This window comes from Halictus rubicundus, chromosome 6 (genome assembly GCF_050948215.1).
Source record: "Halictus rubicundus isolate RS-2024b chromosome 6, iyHalRubi1_principal, whole genome shotgun sequence".
Taxonomy (NCBI): domain Eukaryota; kingdom Metazoa; phylum Arthropoda; class Insecta; order Hymenoptera; family Halictidae; genus Halictus; species Halictus rubicundus.
The window spans coordinates 1001176-1025949 of record NC_135154.1 but is presented as its reverse complement, the minus strand read 5'-3'; the positions used below and the strand labels follow the sequence as shown (position 1 = coordinate 1025949).

The following is a 24774-nucleotide window of genomic DNA, read 5'->3' as shown; positions in this document are numbered from 1 at the left end:
TTTGATGGGATGTGCAATTGCGATTTGTTAATTTGACGATCGGGTAACTGACTGGAAATATGTGGAATAATGAAAAAATTGAGAGTGCGATTGAATCCGTTAATGCGCGATTTGACCTTTATTCGTAGCGTTTTGTTCGTTACCGTTTTTAGCTCATTCAACACCTCGATGTTCACACTTCGTTCCTGACTGATTATATTTAATTTTTTGGCAAAAGCCTCTGTAATGAAATTCGCATTTGAACACGTGTCGAGTAACGTACGACACTCGAGAGGCCGATTGTTACAGTCGAAAGCGTGTACAATTGCGGTGGTCATGAGATCATGCGTAGAACCGTCTGTCAATAAGGAAGTGTATGGGAGCTTGTGTGAAACATCGAGATGCTGAGAAAGTCAAGAACTGCACCCGGGTTTCGGGCTGTCGGCACGTTCTTCTCTTTTTTGAAACTGTGGTCTCGAATCTTTGTGCAATCTGGTGTTGTGTGGTAAATTGCAAACTCTACATTTACTAGCATTGCACTGTTCAGCCGTGTGTCCTGGAGCTAAACAATTGAGGCAATGCTTCGCGTTTTTTACTGCTTCTATCCGTTTGTCGACATTCATTTTATCGAAGTGTTTACACTGAAATGTCTTATGATTTCCCTTTTCACAGATTGCACAAGTCGATAGCCGTGTTGTGATTGTCGCGAAGGTCTGTCGTCGATTAAATTTAGGGGACGATGGCGGAGAATATCGGGTTCGAGTTCCCTGATTTTGATGTACCCGATTAGCTGTCTGAAGCCTTGTTACGGGTCTGCTGGGAACATTTCCTTTCGGAGACTGAGGCACCGGTTCGTCCTCTCTCGATTGATGCGATGCGATATGTAGATATTTAAAAACGTCTAGTAATTTTGGCATTTCTGTGTCTGAAAGAGTATGTTCCCAGTTTTTGCGCGTGTCCCTTCCCATACGGGTTACTAAAATACTGATGAGGAGGTCATTCGCGATATCCTCCCAAGTCCGTCCTAACGCTTGAAGGGATCTGATGTGCAGTTGCATATAGTTTACCAAATCTCGGATTGCTTCCGACGAATCGTTTGACATGCTTGGGGTATCCCTCAATAAAGCCGCGTGTCGCAAAACTAATGCGCGTTTGTTATCATAAATCTCCACTAAATGATTCCACGCGATTTCGTAATTCTCGTCGCAAATAGTGAAAGCGCTGATCGCGGTTTCAGCCTTGTCTGTTAATGAGAGTTTTAAGTAATTTAATTTTTGAATGTTACTCAGTCCGGACTGAGAATGGATCATCGTCAAGAAAGCATCCTTGAAGGTGATCCATTTCTCCATTCGGCCATTGAATTTTGGTAAATCTATTTTTGGTAATTTTACATTCATCTGTGCGGCCTTCGGATATGTTTGACTTTCGTTTGTATTTTCATTATTCGATTGTTTGTCCGGAATGACTTTGAATAAAGCTTGAACTTCTAACGCGGCCGAAAGAACGTCGTCATATTGGTCGATTATTTCCTCGCGCTGTGTTTCTATTTTATCGTAGTCATTTGTCAGGAGAGCTAATTCATCCTGGTTCTGGTTAAATTTATCGAATAATGTACGTAGGCGAATGATTTTTTCATTGAGCTTTAGTTGCTCTCGTGTGGTATTTTGAAATTTCTTTACATAGTTGCTCAGTGATGTCATCTGAGCCTTGAAGTAACAACTTTTTTGGGAAATCGCGCGTATTAATTGCCTTTCGGTCTGCTCCTTTTCCGAATTTGCAGATGCCATTGTTCAAAACCGAATTCGGGATCAGGAAAATCGAGTAAATAGAAGGAAGGAAATTGGTAATTCAACAAACGAGTCTACCTTTGGCTGAACTAGTCTTCGTAGTCGTCAACGGCCGAATAGGTGCAGGAGACGTCTGGATCCGCAGTATACTGGAGGTTCCGCTTCCTGGTTGTTTTTCCTGGATGTGGTTTTCGGGTGTAGTAGCCAACACCAAACCTTTGGTTGATGTATTCGTCTCTGGTCCGTATGCTGCCAAAGACGTCTGGTCCCAAGGTGTGTTTGCAGCTTCCCGTAGAACCGATTTTTTTGCACTTGTCACAGTATGAAGCACGTGACTTAATGTCTTTTAAGTTCTTCACTAGTACCGCACTCCGAAATAGTCACTGGATCCGGCTCGAAGGACCAAAATGTTTTTTCGTGTATAAAAAATGTCTTTATTTTCAAAACTTAACACTTAACAATATGTTGCCTGCTGAATTAACGTTGGGCAACTATTTTACAGAGCCAGTGATCTGGAGCGGTACAATATTTGAGTATTTTTAAATGGGTTTCGAGACAATTCTCCGAATGATGAGATTGTTCTCTCCGAATGGTGAGATTGTTGTCTCCGAATGATGAGACAGTTCTGACTGTTCGCGAATTGAGACTGTTCTCAGAGTGTTTAGCAGTTCTCTCCGAGTAGTGAGATGGTTCTGATTTTCTGTCCCGGGGTCCGTTCGCTGGTCACCTCGGTGGTGTCAAGAAAAGTTCCTAATTTGGGGGTAAAGTCTTTCCTATTCGCTGGTTGACTTGAGGGAGAAGAATCTTCCGGGACAGCCCTCACCGGTGGAGGAGGAAGTCTCCACCCACAAGTCAAACCAGGAAAATTGCTGTAACGAATAACAGGACCCCGGAACAGCCCGAGTAAATAGCCTAAGTGGCTCGCGAACGAATTTATGACCCCTTAGCTTGGGTCCGGTGACGAAGGCTAAGGACACGCGTACATGTGGCTCAAGAGGGGTTGCGCTCTTAGCCTGGTCGACGCTCGTGCGGGCTATAAGGCCCGCTTTGTCCGAATCCGGGACCTCCGGTACATTGCGGGTGGTACGCGGAGCGAGGGTTTCCCGGATTGACTTTATGGCCACTTTCCAATGCCATCAGCTAAAAAACCCTCGAGTGGCGCATGGCCACTCGAGCATTAGCATTCTTCTAATTTTCGAAGGACGGCTTGAAATCGGAGAAGGGCTTCATTTATGGCTTTCAGCTTTCTTACTTGTAGCTGTTGCCTCGCGACGATTTACTATATGCTGAAAAACTCGGTGGGAACGAACAGAATTGTTTACCTATGTTGCACGGTGTTGACGCACTGGCAATGCGAGGTTAGATGGCGATTGTTGAATGCCAAATAGAATATATACCGAACTAACGGAATCTATAAGGTTATTAATTGATTCGAAAGGGACTTTAACCCGATCTCACTAGACTTGACGCGACGTGACTGCACGAGTACTGAACCGCGTCTGAATCTTGACTGAACCGCTTCTCGACTAACCGAAGAGGATGAAAACGAATGGGTTTATATACTTTGAAAATGAAAGGGGTACTCTGTTTAAGATTTGATGTCGCGTAGGGTCACAGTCACATTTTTTGTCACTTCTAATGAAAAGCAGGCCTCAGTTAGATTTTCGTTAAAAGGGGTTAATGAAGGTTATCCGGGCTATTTCCTATCAGAATATTGATTAACGGATGCCAGAAGGGAGTGTCTAGAAATTTTGATATAAAGAAGGCATACAGTATCTTTCGTTAATAAAAGGGGCCTGTTGGGACGCTTTTCGTTCTCAGAAAAGAGATTAGAAATTCTAATCGAAATAAACGTGGAGAACGTCTCCATACGTAACAAGTTACTCTGTATCTCGAGTTCTATTAGTTATTTTTACTAAAAAATTAGATGGCAAGATGGTCAAGGGATTGCTTGTTGATGCCATTACCAAAAGAAATTGTTATAAACATTAAGCAGCCAGAATTAACAAATCTACCAATAATTACTATCGCGGCGATTGAAATCTAGCGAAGTTAGTTTGGGATGGGGGAGTTGCGCACCGCGCACCGCGCACCTGATCTCGGCGGCCGCGCTCAGTCCGTCAGTCGAGGTGCGCACTCAGGAGGGAGCGGGAGGGCTCCGGGACCAGAAGGACGAAGGACCTTGGAGTTGACCAGAGGTTCTCCAGAGCTGCCCTGGCCCACCCTGACCACCCTGGCCTACCTTCGCCTACCCTCGAGTGGACCAGGGATTCTCCAGAGCTGCAGTGGACATCACTGGTCAACCCTAATCCGCCTTAAGCTGGCTCGCGGTCGGCCCGCGGTTCCTGGAAGCCGTCTCCGCTCACCTTGGTCAACTTTCAGCAGCTGGTAAGTAACAACACAAATATACATTTTCTGTTTTGGAATACGTGTTGATTCAACGAACGCCGTCAATTATTATTTCTGTATTTTTAATTCGAATTTGCTTCGGAATTTTTCACAAGTTTCTTTTCATGAAATTATATTATATTATATTTTTGACATAAAATTAGTGTTTGGGAATGGATGGCTGGGACAGCCTTATCGGAAGGCTTGGAAGATCGAGGCGGATGGTCGGAAACGGATAGGGCGAAAACTCCGTGCGCGTCGATACGACACGTGCGGAAAGGTAGAAGGGAGCCCGTGGTCGGTTAGTTTGTAAGAGAATTTCTGTAGCACTTTTGTGAATCACTTTGTATTTGATAATCACCATGTACACCGCCGACAATAAATGACACGTATGATCGACTGGGATTCACCTTTGGTTTACGCGCAAAAATACAGAAAGACTTGTAAGCAAACGGAATCGGGGTTCTTGAGAAGCGTGGTTGTGCGCCGACGGTTCGCGGAAAAAGAAGGCCGATTCCGGGAATCGCTCGCGGGTGTCGTCACTCGCGAGTGCGACGATTGGCTAGTGTGCCGTGGGCTTATTCGCAGAGACGGACGTGCTCGGGAGCTAATTAGCGCTGCGCCTGAGCGCGCGCGGTTTTGAATAGTGCAAAGTCGCGGGATCGGCCCGCTGCCCGTGTTGCTCGGAGCAACTCGTCACCGATTCCCGAACAATTAGTATTCTGAAATTTTATTATATTATATTATATTTTTGACATAAAATTGGTATTTTGAAATTTTAATATATTATATTATATTTTTGACATAAAATTGGTATTCCTCCGATCGGAGGTCCCTCAGGGGCTCACTCACGGGCCGGACCGTGGGTGAGTACGGGTATTAGCGAACCCGGGGCGACCCGAGCTTGTAGGTTGTTGCGTTTTAATTTCCCTATATTTATTCTTGATTAAAATTGTTCAACTTTCCAATTAAAAATTATTTCTGGACTTTCAAAAGTTCCTCTTTTAAAATTTATTTATCTGATTTAAAATTGGTATTCCTCCGAACGGAGGTCCCTCAGGGGCTCACTGCTGTGGGTCAGTACGGGTATTGGCGAACCCGGGGCGACCCGAAGCGCCACCTCAGTAGATTGAAGTTCTGACTTCATCTACTCTTCTTAGTTTCTTATCGGTTAGGCCGTACTTGTGTACGGGGTTAGTTTGGCACTCGTGAGCCGGTTAGATTCGCACTCTTGTGCATTTAGGTAGGCCGTACTCGTGTACGGGGTTAGTTTGGCTCTCGTGAGCCGGTTAGATTTGCACTCTTGTGCATATTAGGTAGGCCGTACTCGTGTGCGGGATTAGCTTGGCTCTCGTGAGCTGGTCTTGGGTTGGCTCTCGTGAGCTGGTTAGATTTCACACTCTTGTGCATGTTAGGTAGGCCGCACTCGTGTGCGGGGTTAGTTTGGCTCTCGTGAGCTGGTCTTAGGTAGGCTCTCGTGAGCCGGTTCGATTCGCACTCTCGTGCATATTACGTAGGCCGTACTCGTGTACGGGGTTAGCTTGGCTCTCGTGAGCTGGTCTTAGGTTGGCTCTCGTGAGTCGGTTAGATTCGCACTCTTGTGCGTGGTAGGTAGGCCGTACTCGTGTACTGGGTCATCGTTTCTTCATTGATTACTTCGGTGTTCCTTTATTTTGTGTCTAATTATTATTAGACTGTTTCAGTTAAATCACAACAGTTCAGCAAGATCATCGTCGCACGAAGACAACCAATAGTAAGAAGACATCACATTATTTATAAGTTCGTATTAGTTCTCGAGCAATTATTGTGTTAGAATCACTTTGTTATTTTCGCTTGTTGATTTGCAGTTGGTAGCGTCACCCTCGAACCAGAGCCGTCTGCTCTGGTTCGCTACTTTCATTTTTTTTTTTTTTTCGTAAATCTGAGCCTTGTGCTCCATTTTTATTTTCTCTGTCATTATTCAGAAACTTGTTAGACTTAGTTCTTTTTTTTTTGCTCACAATAATTGCCCGACTTAAGTTCATGCGTTAGTTATTAAGCTTGTTTGTTAGTATTGTATATATGTCGAGTAATTATTGCCCTAACTTGACTTTGCTCGACTCGATGGTCAACTCCGACACAGTTTCCTGCTGTGTCGGACCTTGCTTGCAAGTGTTGAACCGGTCCAGTTGCGATATTCGGCGTGGATGCATAGAGAATTGATGGTCAGGGAGCAGTACTCGCCAGGTAGAACCCTTCCTTCGTAAAATGTCTGCCTAAGTCATGTCGACGCTGACGTGGCTCGCGCCGGGAGCAGGGGTTTCATTCCCCATAAGTCTTGCCGTCGCCTTGTTGCGTCAGCGTTGCTCGTGGCGGGTAGTTGGGGAAGGTTGTTCTACCGTACGGTGGAGGCGTCCCTGACCGGGGGTACCGTACTGGTCGGCAGATAGCTTGCAAGCATTGTACGCGTCGCGTCACCCTTGAACCAAATCTTTCTACTTTGGTTCGGTTTTGTTTCTCTTATTGAAAGAATCAGAGCCTTCTGCCTCATTCGTTTTTGATCCCCTGTGGATCGGAGACTTCTCCGATTCACACCTTTTGCCTCGCAATAATTACTCGACATACGCTAAATGGTAAAGTGAACTTTTCACTCTGTGGAAAAGTAAACTTTCCCATTTAGCGATCTGCGAAATTTAGTTTATAAGATTATAAATTGTAAGAAAGGGAGTCAGAAGGAAACATATTGAATTCCTTCTGGCTTCCTTTCGGGTCTCTTGTGCAGCAACCTCCTCGTGGTGAGACCTGGGCAATCGGTATTATTCCCTATTTGTAAGAACTTCTAGTATCTTACAAGTAGTGAATAATATCGAGCTAATAGCTGCACATAGTTTACAATTTTCCATAACATTGTGTAGTAGAATTTAAAACTTGCTAATTATAAAAATTTGTGTATTTAATTGAATTGTATCTGAATTTACTTTAAGCTAGCTCGGGGTAGGTCACGGGGTCTTCGATGCTTTCCTTGTTTACCCTTGGCCCATCATCACCTTCTTGGCAGCACCATTCAATTGTTAATCGAAACACATAGTTTTCGTTTCGGAATATTTATTCATTCAATAAAAAGGGGTTAGCTTCGCTCTGTTGAGCGAGTGTCAGGTTTGCTCTCGTCCTTCTAATGTGTCCTTTTAATTTCCATACCCTTGTTACGCGAGTACGTTTCTACGTTGGGAAGCTTCACACACATGCAGAAATTAAGGGAAATTTTTACACTGGAGTTTACCAACGAAATTCACTTGCGGCTTTCGACGACGCATTTACTCGAAACTGCCTCGAGGATTGGATTCCGAAGCCTGGTCTACTCCTATACCTCGTCTATGCTTCTACAGACAAGACCTTAAATTACTGCACGTTACCATGTGCGATAATACACGTTTACACAATGCACATTACGTGTGAAGATTTATATTGTATTCCTTACACACTCATTTTATGTAAAAATGGACAATGAATAAATAAAGACAATTTAATGAAAAGTCGTATCTGCGTATTTAATAATTGAAGCCTCAATTTTTCCCGAACGTCCTACCTTTCGATGAGTTATACTACTGAATTTCGTGCCACCTCTTTCAATATCATATTCTCCTAATCCAAAGAACAATTTTTCGAAAAACTACGGAAAATTTCGACCGTCTGGCTTGTCGTTGACTCGTACTACTGAAATTCGGATACCTCCTTTGATATCATGTTCTCCTAATACAAAAGTTCAAATTTCCGAAAATTCGACTGTCTGGCTTGTCGTTGACTTATACTACTGAAATTTCAAAAATTTTCGAGCGTCTGGCTTGACGTTGACTTGTATTACTGAAATTCGGATACCTCCTTCGATATCATGTTCTCCTAATACAAAAGTTCAAATTTCCGAAAATTTTCGAAATTTTCCGAAAATTCGACCGACTGGCTTGTCGTTGACTTGTACCACTGAAATTTCGAAAATTTTCGAGCGTCTGGCTTGACGTTGACTTGTACTACTGAAATTCGGATACCTCCTTTGATATCATGTTCTCCTAATACAAAAGTTAAATTTTTCGAAATTTTCCGAAAATTCGGCCTTCTGGCTTGTCGTTGACTTGTACTACTGAATTTTCGTGCCACCTCCTTTGATATCATGTTCTCCTAATACAAAGTTCGATTCTCGGGATTTTCGAAAATTTTTGCAATTTTCAGATTTCTACTAGGATAACATGATAGCAAAAGAGGTGGCACAAAATTTTCGCGCCAATTTTAAAAACTTTGCTTTTCTTGAAGTTTTCGTAGACTTAATTTATTTCTAATATGGAATCTTCATGTCCAAGGTGGAGAAAGAAGAACACATTGACTGTTGTAACTATTATTCTTTATTTTTCATCAAATAAATTACAATGTAAACGTGTACATTCATTACAAAATAGTACCAAATAGAATTAAAATGTAGTGTGGTAAGGGCCGTCTCGCATGCAGGTCGAGTGGTACTGTATGCAAATGGACTGGACTAATTGGAACAGCCTAGTGTCATCAAACCGAGTGGTATTTGTGGAAAAACCTGTTTGCAACGATCGATGTCGACTTGGGAAGTTTCAGGATCACTTTAGCTGGTGACTACAGCAGATACGGACGTCGTGAGTGTTCCTCTCGGCTGGTTGTTTCTCTTAGTATTAACCTTAAATTGTTTTGATATAAGTTACGGACAATATAATTCTCCGAAGCCTACCATTGAACCTCTTCATCCAAAAGGGATCCGAATTTCCATATCACGTAAGTTGATTTTAATAATAATGATTATTAAGGATTAAGATGCTATTCCTTTCAAAACCCCATGATTCAATTTAAAATATAAGTCTGCGTTACCTTGAATTACAATTATACGCAAGTAACCATTAAAATGTTAATAAAGGTCGCCGAATAATATTTAAGAACAAACTTTTAAAGAAACGCGAAAAACTATAAGAAAGGCAGTGCCATTCTTTTTATCTTGAACCATATTTTCATGAATATAATTATCAAAGTAATAATATGATAGTAATAGTATTAGGAATAATCAGTTTTCTAAGTTTCTTATATTGTATAGCAATGTGTTTGTAGATATACTATTGCTCAGTGTTCAATTAGTCAGAGTGGAAATTCCGTCACCGCAAAAGGAAATCTTTCAAGGAAAAATGTTCAGACAAACACATTTGTTAAGGTTTCGGAGAGAATAGCCTTAACCGTTTATCTAGAAACCGTCTATCGCAAAATCGAATCGAAAAGAATCATAATACACAATTTGTTTGTTTAGACGAGGACGGAATCACTTTGGTTACCTATCATGTAAAATTCAACGACGATTTCTATAGTCTCGAAGCAGGAACAATCGCCGTGGATGTTATCAAACCTAAAAATGGCCGATGGGTTTACGAGGATCGCAATACCAGACTGAAAGCCGGAGACATTATTTATTTATGGGAACATGTGGTCTACCATGGTCTGGGTTATAATTTACTAGATCAACAGCACGAAGTTAAAGGTTCGTTTTCTACGAAGAAGAGTAATTCTTTCGTTGTTAACAGGACACTTTTTAACAATAATATTAAAAATGTTGTCTTCTTTTAGAATTTTATAATTATGATGGAACAATAGTGGGCCCTGCACCCGCACCTGACGGCGACGGCACATGTACAACTACTTCCGTAACGAAGACATACACTCGTGATCGGGAATCTCAGGAACTGAAACCCAACAATGTGTGTACAGGCGAAATAATTTTCGAGGAGAACTTTGACTTGCTCGATACAAACCGCTGGAAGATTATTGAACGTTTCTCAACGGCACCGGTAAGCGTGGCGTGCGATAACCGGTTTCTCGATCAGAGCTGATCAACAAGCCTATTAGCGGGCGAACTGTCCCTGCCTCACAAAAAGTCCTTCAAGACAGTACAGAGGCAAGAGTGGTCCAAGTTCGTGTGGAATGACCCAATCAGACGACTTACAGACGCATTCCTGCCGAATTCCTGCCGCATTCCTGCTGCATTCCTGCTGCATTCCTGCCGCATTCCTGCCGAATTCCTGCCAGGGGACTTTTCGTGAGGCACGCAGAGTAGCTGTGACAATGCGTGTGACAAGAAAATCGCTGCGCATACGGACAGACGTTGACCAGCTCTGTTCTAGATGTAACAAAAGCAATTTACTTCGTTCTAGAACTTCGAATTCGTCGTGTACAAAGACGACCAAGAGAACGTTTACGTGCAAGATGGTGTTTTGTACATCAGACCGATTCTCCTTAAACAGAAATACGGTATTTCATTCGTCCAGGGCGGCACTCTGAGATTGAATAAGTAAGGTCGCACACTTGTCAATGTGACAATATTTTTCTCTATTAACTCGATATGTTTTATTTCTTATGTGTCTTTCAGATGCACGGAACAGATCGGTAGCAGAGACTGTACACGAACCGCAAATGCCTGGGACGTTTTACCGCCTGTGATATCAGGACGATTGAATACGAAACCATTTTTCAACTTCATGTATGGAAAGATTCAAGTTCGTGCTAAATTGCCATGCGGCGATTGGATATATCCCCGTATGTTGAATATACAATTTCAATCCAATAAGTTCGCCATTATAACATTGTTATCGTCCCGCTTATTTTCGTGTACTTCGTTCCAGTGATCACTCTAGAAAGTGATGATATTTCACCAAACGCAACATTCTTCAGTAGCATCGTGATCGCTCATTCGTTTGGCAATCCGTCACTCATAACAACCAATCGCAAAAACATAGGCGGTCATCTTCTTCAAGCTGGTGGACACGTAACTACTTTGAACAACAATGAACTTCAGGACAATCTAAACAACCTTCCGTCGAAGACATCGACTCCTCTGTGGTCCAATGACTATCATGTCTATGAGCTTGAATGGGGATGCGAACGCCTCGTCCTTAGAGTCGACGGCCAACAGTATGGCGAACAGAGATTTCAAGCTCAATTCAATTTTCCAGTGAGTTAAGGCAGTCGCGGGCAATTTCCGTGTACCGGTTCCCCCACTATCAACTATTTCTCCTATTTATTTACTCGCATTTTATATGATTTTTATACAAATGCGGTCTGTATACATTTTAAAACGTTACTAATTTAGTTGTCATACACTATCATAGGCTTACGTCAACTTGGGCTTGGGAGTCGCAGGCCGTAGCCTTTTCCCTGACGGATGCAGAAGTGGCAACTACCTGAAACCGTGGAGAAACAAGGGCGTCAAGGTACGTAAAACCGTTTTTGCCGACAGACTATCACCGAGAGCATTCACAATACAATTTGCATTGCAGGCGGTGTATGACTTCTACCGATCTGACACCTTGTGGCAAACTACGTGGACACAAAAGGATAAACTCCTGGCAGTAGATTACATCAAAGTACAGGCTTTGTAGGTGCTGCACTCCGATCCATGAATCTTGAACACATTAATGACTCTTTCACTGCCTATTTAACCATAAGTTTACAATAAATAAAACAGAACTTGCTTTCTAAGACTGCATTCTCTATCATTCCCTTAATCTTAATATGGTCTTCCGATGATTACGTATATTTTCGAAATTTTTGACACGTAAGGGCGCCGCCATGTTGGTACGTAGTGACCGTCGCACGTCGCTTAACGAGCGGAACCGCTAGATGACACCACACGCGTGGTGGATACCGATAACGTAGATTTCCGTATTATCGAAATGTCGATAGTGTAAATTCCTATTTTATAAATGTATATTAGCACAGACGAGGTATAGGAGTAGACCAATCACCATATGGGGTTTCGTGTCTCACATGTAAACAACTGGTTTTCTTACGCCCTCTACGCTGACGAACGATAAATGTTGGAACTAGATCCACAAAAATGATCAAATCTGGTCAAATACAAATGATTGACGAGTTATGTACATATCTGATGTTATGACTATAGGTTCAAATTATATTTTTTTATTTGATGTCATTATGTTATATATCTACAATTATCTTTATCAATACAATATTAATAAATATAGATACTACGTTTCCAAATTATAGAAATACAATTTTCATAAACCTTGAACGTAAATAACAATTCTCCATACGTATAATTATTATTCGCATTTCTACAATTTTTTAACACTATTAATACGCAACCATTTTGAATATATTTTGTAACTGAACTTGAAAAAGAAATTAAATTGAAATTTACTATATATTTTCATGTATATTTCATTTAAAAAACATAAACTTTAGCTTTAAAGAATCATCCAAAATATCAATTAATATTAGTTGTAAAATTCGAAAGAGTTAAGAATTAATAAATCAATAATTATGTAGTTGATCTTTTTTGCAAGATGTATTTCACTACTGACTGAGAACGTAGTTGCATTATTTTCTTTCACGTTTGTAGTGAGAAAATAAACGACGAAGGCAACAGTACGTCTCCTTACGTTGCTTCTACTACGCACGCGCTACACACAAGCGTACCTCTATTCTGTCCGTGTGAGATGCCAGCTCAACTGTTCGACGCGTTCCGCCGAATTCACGTTACCGAAGTTTCGAGCGCCTGAGCCGCAATCGATTCCCGGTTCGGCGAGGCGCACATTTTGCTACAACTTTTAAACTAAAAAAGATATCAATGCGAAATTTGGACTAGAAATCTTTTTTAAAGATCGGGTTTAATGGCGTATACTAAAATATGTTCTATATTTTTTACATCATTTTTTTTTTTTTGTTGATTTTTAAGACTAATCCGGATAAGATGGTCAAAAGCAGAGTTGGGCATTATTTCGATAAAAAATTATTTAAATAACGATTCGAATAAAAGATACTCTATCTTTATTCGTTATTCGAAGGTTCGAATAAGAAAAGTATCTTTATTCGACGAGTATCGGATAAATAATTTTATTCGACGAGAATTTATCCGACGAATAAAGATAATTTTTTTATTCGAAGCGGATTTATTCGAACTTCGAATAATTTTTTCATCTTTTATCTGTATCTTTTATTCGAAGGCTTCGAATAAATCTTCGAATAACTTTTGCCGAGCGCCGAGCTTCAAAGACCCAGCGACGACAGACGACATACATTGTCAGCGGATGGAGAATCGCGCACGTATAAAAGTTTAAACTTTTAGATTTTTCAATATATCCTCATGAAATTGTGACGAGCGAATGGAGGGGATTTTCCTGATGAAAATGAGGTCAAATTCGAGTGCAATCGAACAAGTTTCACTGATACGTAATGTTACGATAAAAATTACAATCTCATTAAAGACAGTCCAAATGATGTCGTGTTTGGACTCATTTTGATCGGGACAAGCTCTACAACTCATTCGTCTTAACAATATTGTTCTGATTAAAAACATAAAAGCATAAATTGCCAATAATGCACGATTCTCCATCCGCTTACATTGTATGCCGTGTGGCAGTCGCTGGGTCTTTGAAGTTCGGCTCTCGTCGGACCTCGTTGCTGTTTATTCGAAGCCTTCGAATAAACGATACAGATAAAAGATGAAAAAATTATTCGAAGTTCGAATAAATCCGCTTCGAATAAAAAAAATTATCTTTATTCATCGGATAAATTCTCGTCGAATAAAATTATTTATTCGACAAAGATACTTTTTTTATTCGAACCTTCGAATAACGAATAAAGTTAAAGTATCTTTTATTCGAATCGTTGTTTAAATAATTTGTTATCTAAATAGTGCCCAACTATGTCTGGAAGTAGCGCATTCGATTCCCGGTTCGGCGAGGCGCATATTTTGCTATAACTTTTGAACTAAAAAAGATATCAAAGTGAAATTTAAACTGAAAAAATTAAAAAGAATCGGGTTTAATGGTATGCACTGAAATATATTTTGTATTTTTAAATAATTCTTTTTGTTTTTTAAATTTAATTACCCTTAAAAAATGTTCAAAACTAGTTATTATAAATATTGTTGTTCAATCTTTTATCAATCCCAAATAATTAAATTTATTAGAATATATACGCTGCAAATGAAAAGCAATATCAGAAGTAGATTGAGTAGGTAGCTATTAAATAGTCAAATGAAATTAGTGATATCAACGTCGTATTTTATTAAATTAAATTTAAACTAAGTTCTTACTTTTGGCTAATATTAAACTAATTTAATTTCTTATAATTATGTTATTACACTGTTGTAGTTGTAATTGCACAGGGAAGAAGACTGACGTAGTAGAAAGAACAAGAAAAAAGTGTTTAACGAAAAAAAAAATCATTCCATGCGGGATTCGATCCGGGACCAAAATATTCTCAGCCGGAGACGTTACGTTATTATTATTATTACATTACGTCTCCTTCGATGCACTCGCGTGTCAGCCGTAATGGAATTAAGAGGAAACAACATTCTTTTGTTTCATTCATCATATGAATCCTCGACATGAGATTTAAAATTATATCAGCAACAGCGCCATTGTAGAATATCGGTTCCACAATATTAGTTCTGGATGATACGGTAGGATGTGACACGGAATGGTACGGGGGCTCTAGAGCCCCCCGAGCGTGAGACAGAAAAATACATTGGGTGATTGGTCTACTCCTATACCTCGTCTGTGATATTAGTTTTCTATCTTATCGATAATTAATTGTTAATTTTGTCGAATAGTTTTGGACACATTGTAACTATTCTTTCATAATATTTCATTCTTTAATTTCGAGAACAGTGAACGCTTCAATGAATACACATAATATAAACGAGATTCTTAAGTTAGCAGGGCAGTGCTTACAGCGCCAGTACTTTAATATAGTCTATTGACAGAACGTTGTCATGTTCTACCCACGTGTTCGACCACAAGGTATTCGAGCTGTAGAACTCGTACAGCGCCTGTAACAAAAACCGTGGTGTTGTTACTATTTTCAGTCATAGTCTGTCGCCAGAAACGGTCTTACGTACCTTGACGTCCTTGTTTTTCCACGGCTTCAGATAGCCTCCTCGATAGGTACCACTTCTGCATCCGTCAGGGAAAAGGTTACGGCCACCGACACCCACGCCCACGTTGATGTAAACCTATGATTGAATATGACAACTAAATTAGTAACGTTTGAAAATATATGTAGGTTAAGGATGCTACGAAGTTGCAGCAAAGTTAAGAAACCTTTTCAGCAGAAAACGAATGTCTGTGGTTGGACAGGTTAAACTTACTGGAACGTCGAAAAGTACAGGTATCCTCTGTTCCCCATACTGTTCGCCATCGACTTTAAGAATGAGGCGTTCATGTCTCCATTCAAGTTCATAGACATGATAGTCATCAGACCACAAGGAACCTGACGACTTCGACGGAAGGTCTATTCGGTTGTTTTGTAGATCATTATTGTCCACGTTGGATACTTGTGCACCGGCTTGAAGAAGATGATTGCCTATGTCTTTTCTATCCTCTGTTATGAGTGTCGGATTGCCAAACGAATGGGCGATCACAATGCTGCAGAAGTGTGTTGTGTTTGAGTTGTCATCACTCTCTAGAGTGATCACTGGAACGAAATACGCAAAAAACAAGCGTAACAATAACAATATTTTAATGCCTTTGCTGGATTAAAATTGTATACAGTGGTCTCTCCGTAACTATCGTGTCTTAAACCTACGGGGATATATCCAATCGCCGCGCGGTAATTTGGCCCGAACTTGAATCTTTCCATACATGAAGTTGAAAGATGGTTTGGTATTCAATCGTCCTGATATTACAGGTGGTAAAATGTTCCATGCGATTGCGGTTCGTGTGCAATCTCTGCTACCGGCCTGCTCCGTGCATCTGAAATAAAACGTGGCATCGAAGTAATAAACAAAAGCATCGTCACATTTATACGTAAGAGCGCGGCTTTACTTATCCAATTGCAGAGAACCATCCTGCACAAACGAAAGACCGTATTTCAGTTTAAGGAGAGTTGGTTTGATGCGCAACACACCATCCACAACGTGAACGTTCCCCGGGTCGTTTTCGTACACGACGAATTCGAAATTCTGAAACAAGTACATTTTAATTTTATTAATGGTTCAGTGACGATTTTGTGAAAATATCTTTCACAAAATAGAACTGTGTGTTTTGCGAGAAAAGAATATATAATGTCTTCCAAAACCGATTACATCAGACTTACCGGAGCTGTCGGGAAGCGTTCGATAACCTTCCAACGATTCGTATCGAGCGCGTGAAAGTCCTCTTCGAAAATTACTTGGCCCGCACACGCATTGTTGCGTGTAAGTTGCTGGGATTCCTGGCTACGAGAGTATATCTTCGTTTCGGAAGTAACCGTGCATCTACCGTCGCCGTCAGCTGTAGAGCCCACTACGGTTCCATTGGGATAATAAAATTCTAAAAGGAGACAACAGTTTGAGTCGAATCATCGAAAACAGCATTCGTAAATTATTCCAATAACGTTGGCTGGCCAATATACACTGTGAATTTTGGGACTCTTGAGGCATGTTCTCTGAGGAAACGTGTACAGTGCTTACTCGATATATGTCCAAACCACGGGTCTAGCCACGGACATATATCGGCCAGGAGATACTATTCTTTGATCCACGCGAGCTTCTTGGCCCCTCACGAGGTATACCCCACGGCAGTGGAGATAGTTCTGCGACTTTTATCGGCTAGGCATTTGGGACATACATAGAGTAAACACTGTAGTTATCGAACGGTTATTATACAAACAATTTTCATTTTTGCAGACAGCTTTGAAAGTTTCTCTATTCATCTACACTGTGTTAAATTATACGGAAATTTGACACTAACGCTCCCATTATTTATTCTTCTATTCTTGCCAGGACAGTCAATTGTAAAGAAATATTATTTTTATAAAGTGTTGTGTTAACAGCGAAAGAATTATTCCTCTTCGTAGAAAACGAACCTTTAACTTCGTGTTGTTGATCTAGTAAATTACACTGTCCAACACCAAAAAAATTTTGCAATACCTGTTGGGTGATTCTTATACACTTTGTCATCCTAAAACCGAATCTGAAAGTAGAATTGCTCCATCACGCAACGTTTTCGAAAAATTTTGGTTTTTGTAAAAATGCCCGATTTTGATACGAAACGACGTGTTACGCAAAAACTAAATACGCGAGAAAGTTCAAATTTGAGTCAAGAGATAGAGGGGACTCTCCTCTACATATTCATATAGTCAATTATATTTTTATGTACTTCCTAATAGTTGTAAATGGTTGTTAAAGTTTGAAAATGTGCCGACGCGGGTACTTTGTACGCTCTCTTTTTGTATTTATGTGAAAAATCCTTTATCTAGCAGGAATTTACTATACAGGAATGCATTCTACAGACATTTCTGGTAAAGAAACCATTCCAACGTCCAAGGTACCAACGTCGACTACGCACAGCGACGGCCCTGGCGAGTCGCGAAAAGGCTGCAATGGCCGTCTGGCGCGAACGCGTCGCGCACACGCTGTCGATTAACATTTTCTGATCCTTCTCGTACATTAAGGGAACCAAATACTTTTCGTGAATGGTTTATTTACCAGAAATGTCTGTAGAATGCATTCCTGTATAGTAAATTCCTGCTAGATAAAGGATTTTTCACATAAATACAAAAATAGAGCGTACAAAGTACCCGCGTCGGCACATTTTCAAACTTTAACAACCATTTACAACTATTAGGAAGTACATAAAAATATAATTGACTATATGAATATGTAGAGGAGAGTCCCCTCTATCTCTTGACTCAAATTTGAACTTTCTCGCGTATTTAGTTTTTGCGTAACACGTCGTTTCGTATCAAAATCGGGCATTTTTACAAAAACCAAAATTTTTCGAAAACGTTGCGTGATGGAGCAATTCTACTTTCAGATTCGGTTTTAGGATGACAAAGTGTATAAGAATCACCCAACAGGTATTGCAAAATTCGAAAAAAGTTTAATTTTGTTGGACAGTGTTATAACCCAGACCATGGTAGACCACATGTTCCCATAAATAAATAATGTCTCCGGCTTTCAGTCTGGTACTGCGATCCTGGTAAATTCAGCGGCCATTTTTAGGTTTGATAACATCCACGGCGATTGTTCCTGCTTCGAGACTATAGAAATCGTCGTTGAATTTTACATGATAGGCAACCAAAGTGATTCCTTCCTCATCTAATGAAAAGATTGTGCATTAAAATTCTTTTTGATTCGATTTTTCTAATCCTATTAATCGTAATATGAATATGTTAAACTGATACCACTGAAAATACATTTAATCGTTAATTTGCTGGCAAACCGTTGTCGCATTGGAAAATGATTGATAAAATTATACTTATCGCGATATTTTGTTCTGTTTACATATTTATGCAATGATTAAAGATTCCGTGAGTTTTCGTGATGCTGAATAAGGTTATCGGAGATATAGTCACGCCATATTTATAAACGGAACGTAATCTGCAACTAAGTTAGCTAACAACACTCCACGAATTAGAATTATTTTTACTAAGATAAAATATAATAAGATTTATGACTTTATTCGGATTAATGAATAATTCATAATTCATTGTGTAGTAATAAACAGTTTTAAACATTATGTGATTAATCATTTAGCGATGGGCAATTACAACAGTGCGGTTCGCTGTTAAAATACTTTAAACACTTATTCTCGACTAGTTTTGTTCAATGATGTAACATTCTTCCTCAAGGCTGCGAGCGCTTTTGTTTTTTCTTTTTTCCTTCAACGGTACATTCACGATAACATGCATATCCACTTTGATTAATGCATACTTATATAATGCGTATTTATATTATTTAACGAAAGTGTTATTCAATAAAATATTTCAGTAGAAAAGTACAACTATTTTCATTATTATCACAATTTTAAGATCGACATAAACAGTGAAGCACTCCTTTCGTTATAGTTTTTTTCGAATTTAAAACCGTCTTTAAGGAGATAGTCGAAATTTAAATTATTAAAATAATTGAATAGCCTCCAAAAATGTATTGTTAAATATTGTTCGGCGACCTTTATTAACAATTTAATTGTAGCTTGCGCATAATATTTGACACTAATTCATGGGGTGTTGAAAGGAGAGCATGTTAATCCTTAACAATCATTATTATTAAAATCAACTTACGTGGTATGGAAATTCGGATTCCTTTCGGATATAAAGGTTCAATGGTAGGCGTCAGAGGCTCATATTTACCGTAACTTATACCAAGAGAATTCAAGGTTGAAACCAACAGAAACAACCAGCCGAGAGGAGCACTCATGACGTTCGCGTCTGTCGTCTCCGTTAGCTAAAATGATACTGAAACTTCCAAAGTCGATGCCGACTATTATAAGCAGATTTTTTCATAAATGCACAGTCAGTCACATAATTGATGGCACACACTATAAACCAGAATAACTATTCTATAAATCGACCAGTACGACTTTGGTTTTTCCGCCAAGCTAGAAAGATTAGTTTACTGGATAACATATATTGAAAATTTTAGAAAATTTGCGTTTAGTCGGAATTACGAGAAAAAAGTGAAAGTTGCTTTTACTAGAGGTCCCAATTTTGTACGCGTAATGAACATGTCCGTGTTTCAATCCGTGTAGTTTTTAGTACACGTGTACCCAGGTACAAAATATACTGTGCAACATCAATCTCGGCATTATAAACAACTTTTATAATTTTAAAGCAATAGAAAAGCATGAAAAACGAGTGAAAACCGTAAGCGGACTGATAGTGTGTACAGAAAGAACCGATTGAGATCTGACCGAATCGGGAGCAGTATATAAAAATTAAAACCATATAATTTATATTTAATCGGACCGTGAGCCGACCAATAGTCTTCAACGAGCCTAATTATCTCGTTACGAGTGATACGGAGAATCCCGAAGTGACGTAGTCCCGTAACGACGTCAATGGAATCGGTACAGACATTGCATCGCATGAGCTCTTCTGTCTAAGCCTCGGTACCACGATACCATTTCAGTGTCGCGACCAATGTTACCGACAGTTGACGGATTTATTAGCACAGACGAAGTATAGGAGTAGACCAATTACCATATGGGGTGTCTCGCGATCTGAATTACCGACATCGCTAGAAACCACTCGATTTCTTACGCCCCCTACGCTGAAGAACGTAAAAATATTAGAACTAGATCCACGTTACGTTTAAAAAAAGTATTGAATAATGATTTGTCACCGAGATTATTACGTAAATCTGATAGCTAACGTCAAATTCTTTCAAAATTGTGACAAGCGTTCTCAAGGATTATTTTTCATAAAGAAAAACAGTGTTCGGGCTAAACACACTTTTTCCAAAATTTCCATTTCACGTCTAGCTTGGCAGAAAAACTGCGGTCGTTTGGTCGATTTATGAAATAAGTTATTCTGAATTAAAGCGTGTGCCAACAATTACGAGACTGGCTGTGTATTGTTTGTAGTAGTGACTTTCACCAATGTACCGACACAACTGTGGTGTAAGGTGCCAACACATATGTAGAGCGGAAAGGAAGGGAACGACCAATAAACTTTCCCTTTCTGTACGGATGAAAAGTATCATGTTTATTTGGGCCTTGGTGTCGTCGACAATAGAACACTGTTTTGTCGCTCCTACAATAGATATGTGCAACGATAGACAAGAAGTTTTACTGTTTAAGAAAAAAATGATCAGTGATGGAAACACACACACCTATGAGAATTGTGATATGTGCAATGAAAGTTATATTGGCGACGTCACAGAATTTTAATGATTCATGGAGCATAAAGTAAAAAATTATAAACGGTAAGAGCTCCTCAAAGAGTAATAATAATCTATTAATATTATAAAACGTACAAGTTTCCTGCAAAATAATATACAATTTAAGAAAATAAGATTTGTAAGTTAAAAAAAATTCACATTTTTCGTTAATGTTTATTGATAAAAGATAATGAAAACTTCAGTTCCCAAATTTCGGAAAAAACTTCTGGACTTTGTTCCGACATTTTTCTTAATTTCTTCGAAAACCGTTTGTTTTACAAAAAAAAAGTGACATAAAAGACGCAGCCTGTAATCCTATGAAAAATATTCAAACAAATTAATAGACTTTGTTAATCTCCCAAAGCGAATAGCGTCGATGGAGTCTGTTACCTAACTCATTCGCACAGAGTATGGCCTCCTTTTCGGATGACTTTTTTTTATATAACAACTTGTTGCAAAATCGTGATAGTTTAAATTCTCCGGCGTAGTATTGCTAAACGGACATCAACTTGCCTCTTTTTATCGTAGCGTGCACAGCGTTTTTGCGTTACGGAAGAAGAAGAAGTTGTGACAGGTTTCGTGTTTCCATACTTCAGATCCACGCGATGAACATGACGGCCGATAGGAAATCACCTACCTTAAAACCGATCATTATGTTTCGTAACCTGGAGACAAGATTCTACTATCGTCTCATCTCATTCGGTTGTTAGCGACAGTTTGTTTTTGAAAGAAATCGAAGGCAGATAGCCCGACGCTAGTCCGCTTTCGGTTAATTTATGGTAGGGTCGAGGGTTCGCGTAGCCTCTCGAAGCTGTAGTTCCTGTCGACGGACAAACCCCAGATGATGTCTGGCAACTCGAAGTTGTTCAGGTACTCGATGGGGCGCATTCGTTGACATATGTTTGGAAAGTTAGGAATCTTTAAGTATGGCAGACGACCCGACGTCGTACTGCTATCTTAAAGAACAAAGATAGTCCTTATGAAGGATCTGGCCACGGAGTGGGGGAAGGCAAGGGTGCCTTCTGGTAAGAGGACTGTGTTAGACCGCTCAGCACTTACCCCAGAACCTCGGAAAAGGGCAGGTCATAAGAATTTTCTAACACGGTTTTATACAAATCTGTAAAAAAAAAGTCCTAACTACACTCTGGCAAAATATCACGTCCTTCAATTTAAATTCCGTGAAACGCTTGCCTCCATCATAAATTTTAATATACAGGGTGGCCCACATAACTCTGAACAGCTCAATATCTCGAAAACTATGCCATCGATTTTAAAGTTCTTAGTCTTACATTGCATGGAACTGAAGAGCCTTTCTGACTACATAAACGTGAAGTGGCCTCCCTTCCCTTTTAACGGGGGAGGGGAGGTATACCTTTGTAATTTTAAATGGAACCCCCTATAAAATGTTACATATTTAGATTCTACCGGAAAAAACAAGTCAATTTTGTCTGAAACATTTTTTTGTCAGATACTTCCATGATGAGATATAACAGTTTGAAGTTTCGATTTGGAGGTACTTGAAGCGCTCGGAAATAGCGTTATGGAATTATACGCGCTTGAGTCCTTTGCTTATTCATGAAGAAACACAAACAATAATATTTACAATTCTTGAGTTTGACTCACTTATCTATGAAAACGTTTTCAGTTTAGAGCTGTTATTCAAGCAGTAACATTGTGATTATGGCTACTTTTGACACAGAAGTGAATACATATGTTATTAACGTTAGGTGAATGCCAACAAAATTATCGGCGTGCAGCAGTGATGTTTTTTGAACGTTATGGGATCAAAAAATGTTATGCAACATTTCATAATTTAGAAAAGCGGCTTCGCGAGCACGGCGAATTGTGTAAAACAACCCGCAATAAACCTAAAGTTGTCACTAATGAAAATAATAGTGCCAGTATTCTTGCTGCAATTACATTAAATCCTCATCTTAGTCAACGTACACTTGCACAAACATCAAATATTAGTCGTTCATCAATTCAACGAATTTTGAAACGGCAAAAGTATCATCCATATGACATGGTTTTATCACAAGAGCTTTCGATAGCAGATTACGATCACCGCGTAAGATTTTGTGAGTGGCTGCAGAGTGTTGTGGAAAATGACTTTTTGTGCAAAATACTTTTTTCCAATGAGGCCACTTTTATGAATTCAGGGCATGTAAATAGACATAATATGCATTATTGGGCCGTGGAAAACCCAAATTGGATGCGATGTGTTCCCTTTCAACATCGATGGTCTTTAAATGTTTGGTGTGGCCTAATAGGAGATTTTGTGATTGGACCTTATTTTTTTCAAGAAACTGTAACATCTGCAAGTTATTGTGATTTCTTAAAAAATCATTTGCCTGCGCTTTTGGAAGATGTGCCACTGCACGTTAGAAGAGAAATGTGGTTCCAACAAGACGGCGCTCCTCCACATTTGGCAATCATCACCAGGCAATTTTTGAACGAAAAATTTGGGAACAAATGGATAGGTCGTGGGGGACCTCGTCAATGGCCTCCTCGATCCCCCGATCTAACACCATTAGATTTTTTCTTATGGGGATATGTAAAGGACAAAGTTATGTTTGAACCACCGACGACAAAAGAGGATATGAAACAAAGAATACGTGACGCTTGCGCTTCAGTGACTCCTGAAATGTTAAAAAATGTTAGAACAACTTTGATGTTTCGAGTAAATAAGTGTTTACAAGCCCCTGGTGGACATTTTGAACATTTAATTTAAAGTACAACTCGAAACTTCAAACTGTTATATCTCATCATGTAAGTTTCTGACAAAAAAATGTTTCAGACAAAATTGACTTGTTTTTTCCGGTAGAATCTAAATATGTAACATTTTATAGGGGGTTCCATTTAAAATTATAAAGGTACCTCCCCTCCCCCGTTAAAAGGGAAGGGAGGCCACTTCACGTTTATGTAGTCAGAAAGGCCCTTCAGTTCCATGCAATTTAAGACTAAGAACTTTAAAATCGATGGCATAGTTTTCGAGATATTGAGCTGTTCAGAGTTATGTGAGCCACCCTGTATATAGAAGTTCACGTACTCACCTATAGACAACGTCCTTTCACATTTACGACTTCTTAATTGTATAATACAGGGGTTCCCAAAGTTTTACCCAGGTGGGCCGAATTGTAAATTCCAAAATGGCGGCCAAAAAACCGAAAACAAGATAGGTTGAAAGTTAGACATAAGGGAAAAATGTATACTAATTTTATAACATAATCGTTCCTTAGTTGTGACAATAATTATTTTTATTAACACGTTTCGAAAATATATTTCACGGGCCGCATTTCTAGGGTTTACGGGCTGCACTTTAGGAAATATAATACTATTTCAAATATCTATATTTTTGGTTTCGCTCTCGCACTGGTCTCCGTTTTTTGGGACACCCTGTACAGTGTTACATTCTATCATTTTCCTCAAATTGTTCGGAAATCGTTCGTTTTACGGGAAAAAGTGATACGACATAAAAGACGCAGCCTGTCCAGATGTGCAAATTTTGTTCAGCATATTTTTCGATAAAGTCAATAATTGAGTAGATATAGCATGCAATTAATTATTTGAATGTTCAAGGGCCGGGGGGCACGTTTTCCGGTTATCCGATCGAGCTCAAACTTTGCGCAGACTTGTTCTACATTAATTGGAACAATCCTGAGGGGGGCAAAAACAAAATTGAAAAGTCGAAAATAGACCAATTCTTTTCCATACACAGGTTTCTATGGTTTCGTATAGCGAACAACTGAAAGGCGTCACAGACAACAAACAATTTTCTGAGAATCTTTAACACGAGAAGAGCTACAATTCTCACCGACAATTTTCCGGCTTCCGGATTCGAGAAACGAAAAAGATTTTTTGGAAGTTCGTTCGCGAAACTGACAGACATCTGAAAGATAGACTCGCGGGTTTCTCGAAGCCATACTTCGTTGGTTCTAGGCTTCGTTGCTCTATCAAGTAGGTACACGTTGTAGCATG

General features: G+C 39.5%; 2 protein-coding genes across 5 annotated transcripts; one reads left to right on the top strand and one right to left on the bottom strand.

Annotated features, from left to right (window-relative positions):
• The first annotated feature begins 8624 nt into the window (after positions 1-8624).
• On the top strand, positions 8625-11887 carry LOC143355010 (beta-1,3-glucan-binding protein 2-like). The gene is made up of 9 exons (XM_076789446.1): positions 8625-8764; positions 8851-8924; positions 9445-9672; positions 9759-9979; positions 10343-10479; positions 10558-10724; positions 10811-11139; positions 11297-11398; positions 11465-11887. The coding sequence occupies exons 1-9, from the start codon at positions 8625-8627 to the stop codon at positions 11564-11566; spliced, it is 1500 nt and encodes a 499-aa protein (XP_076645561.1). The 3' UTR covers positions 11567-11887.
• A 2898-nt stretch (positions 11888-14785) lies between these two features.
• On the bottom strand, positions 14786-19478 carry LOC143354978 (beta-1,3-glucan-binding protein 1-like). 4 transcript variants are annotated; one of them, XM_076789403.1, is made up of 7 exons: positions 19200-19478; positions 16251-16465; positions 15980-16116; positions 15741-15907; positions 15304-15629; positions 15055-15168; positions 14786-14985 (listed from the first exon to the last, which is right to left on the bottom strand). In XM_076789403.1, exons 1-7 carry the CDS (start codon positions 19333-19335, stop codon positions 14884-14886), a joined length of 1197 nt encoding a protein of 398 aa, XP_076645518.1. In that variant the 5' UTR covers positions 19336-19478; the 3' UTR covers positions 14786-14883. The 4 variants fall into 4 exon arrangements, with proteins under 4 accessions (XP_076645518.1, XP_076645519.1, XP_076645521.1 ...); XM_076789404.1 differs by having other exon boundaries at positions 16251-16438; XM_076789406.1 differs by having other exon boundaries at positions 16251-16438; positions 19269-19478.
• Positions 19479-24774: the final 5296 nt, after the last annotated feature.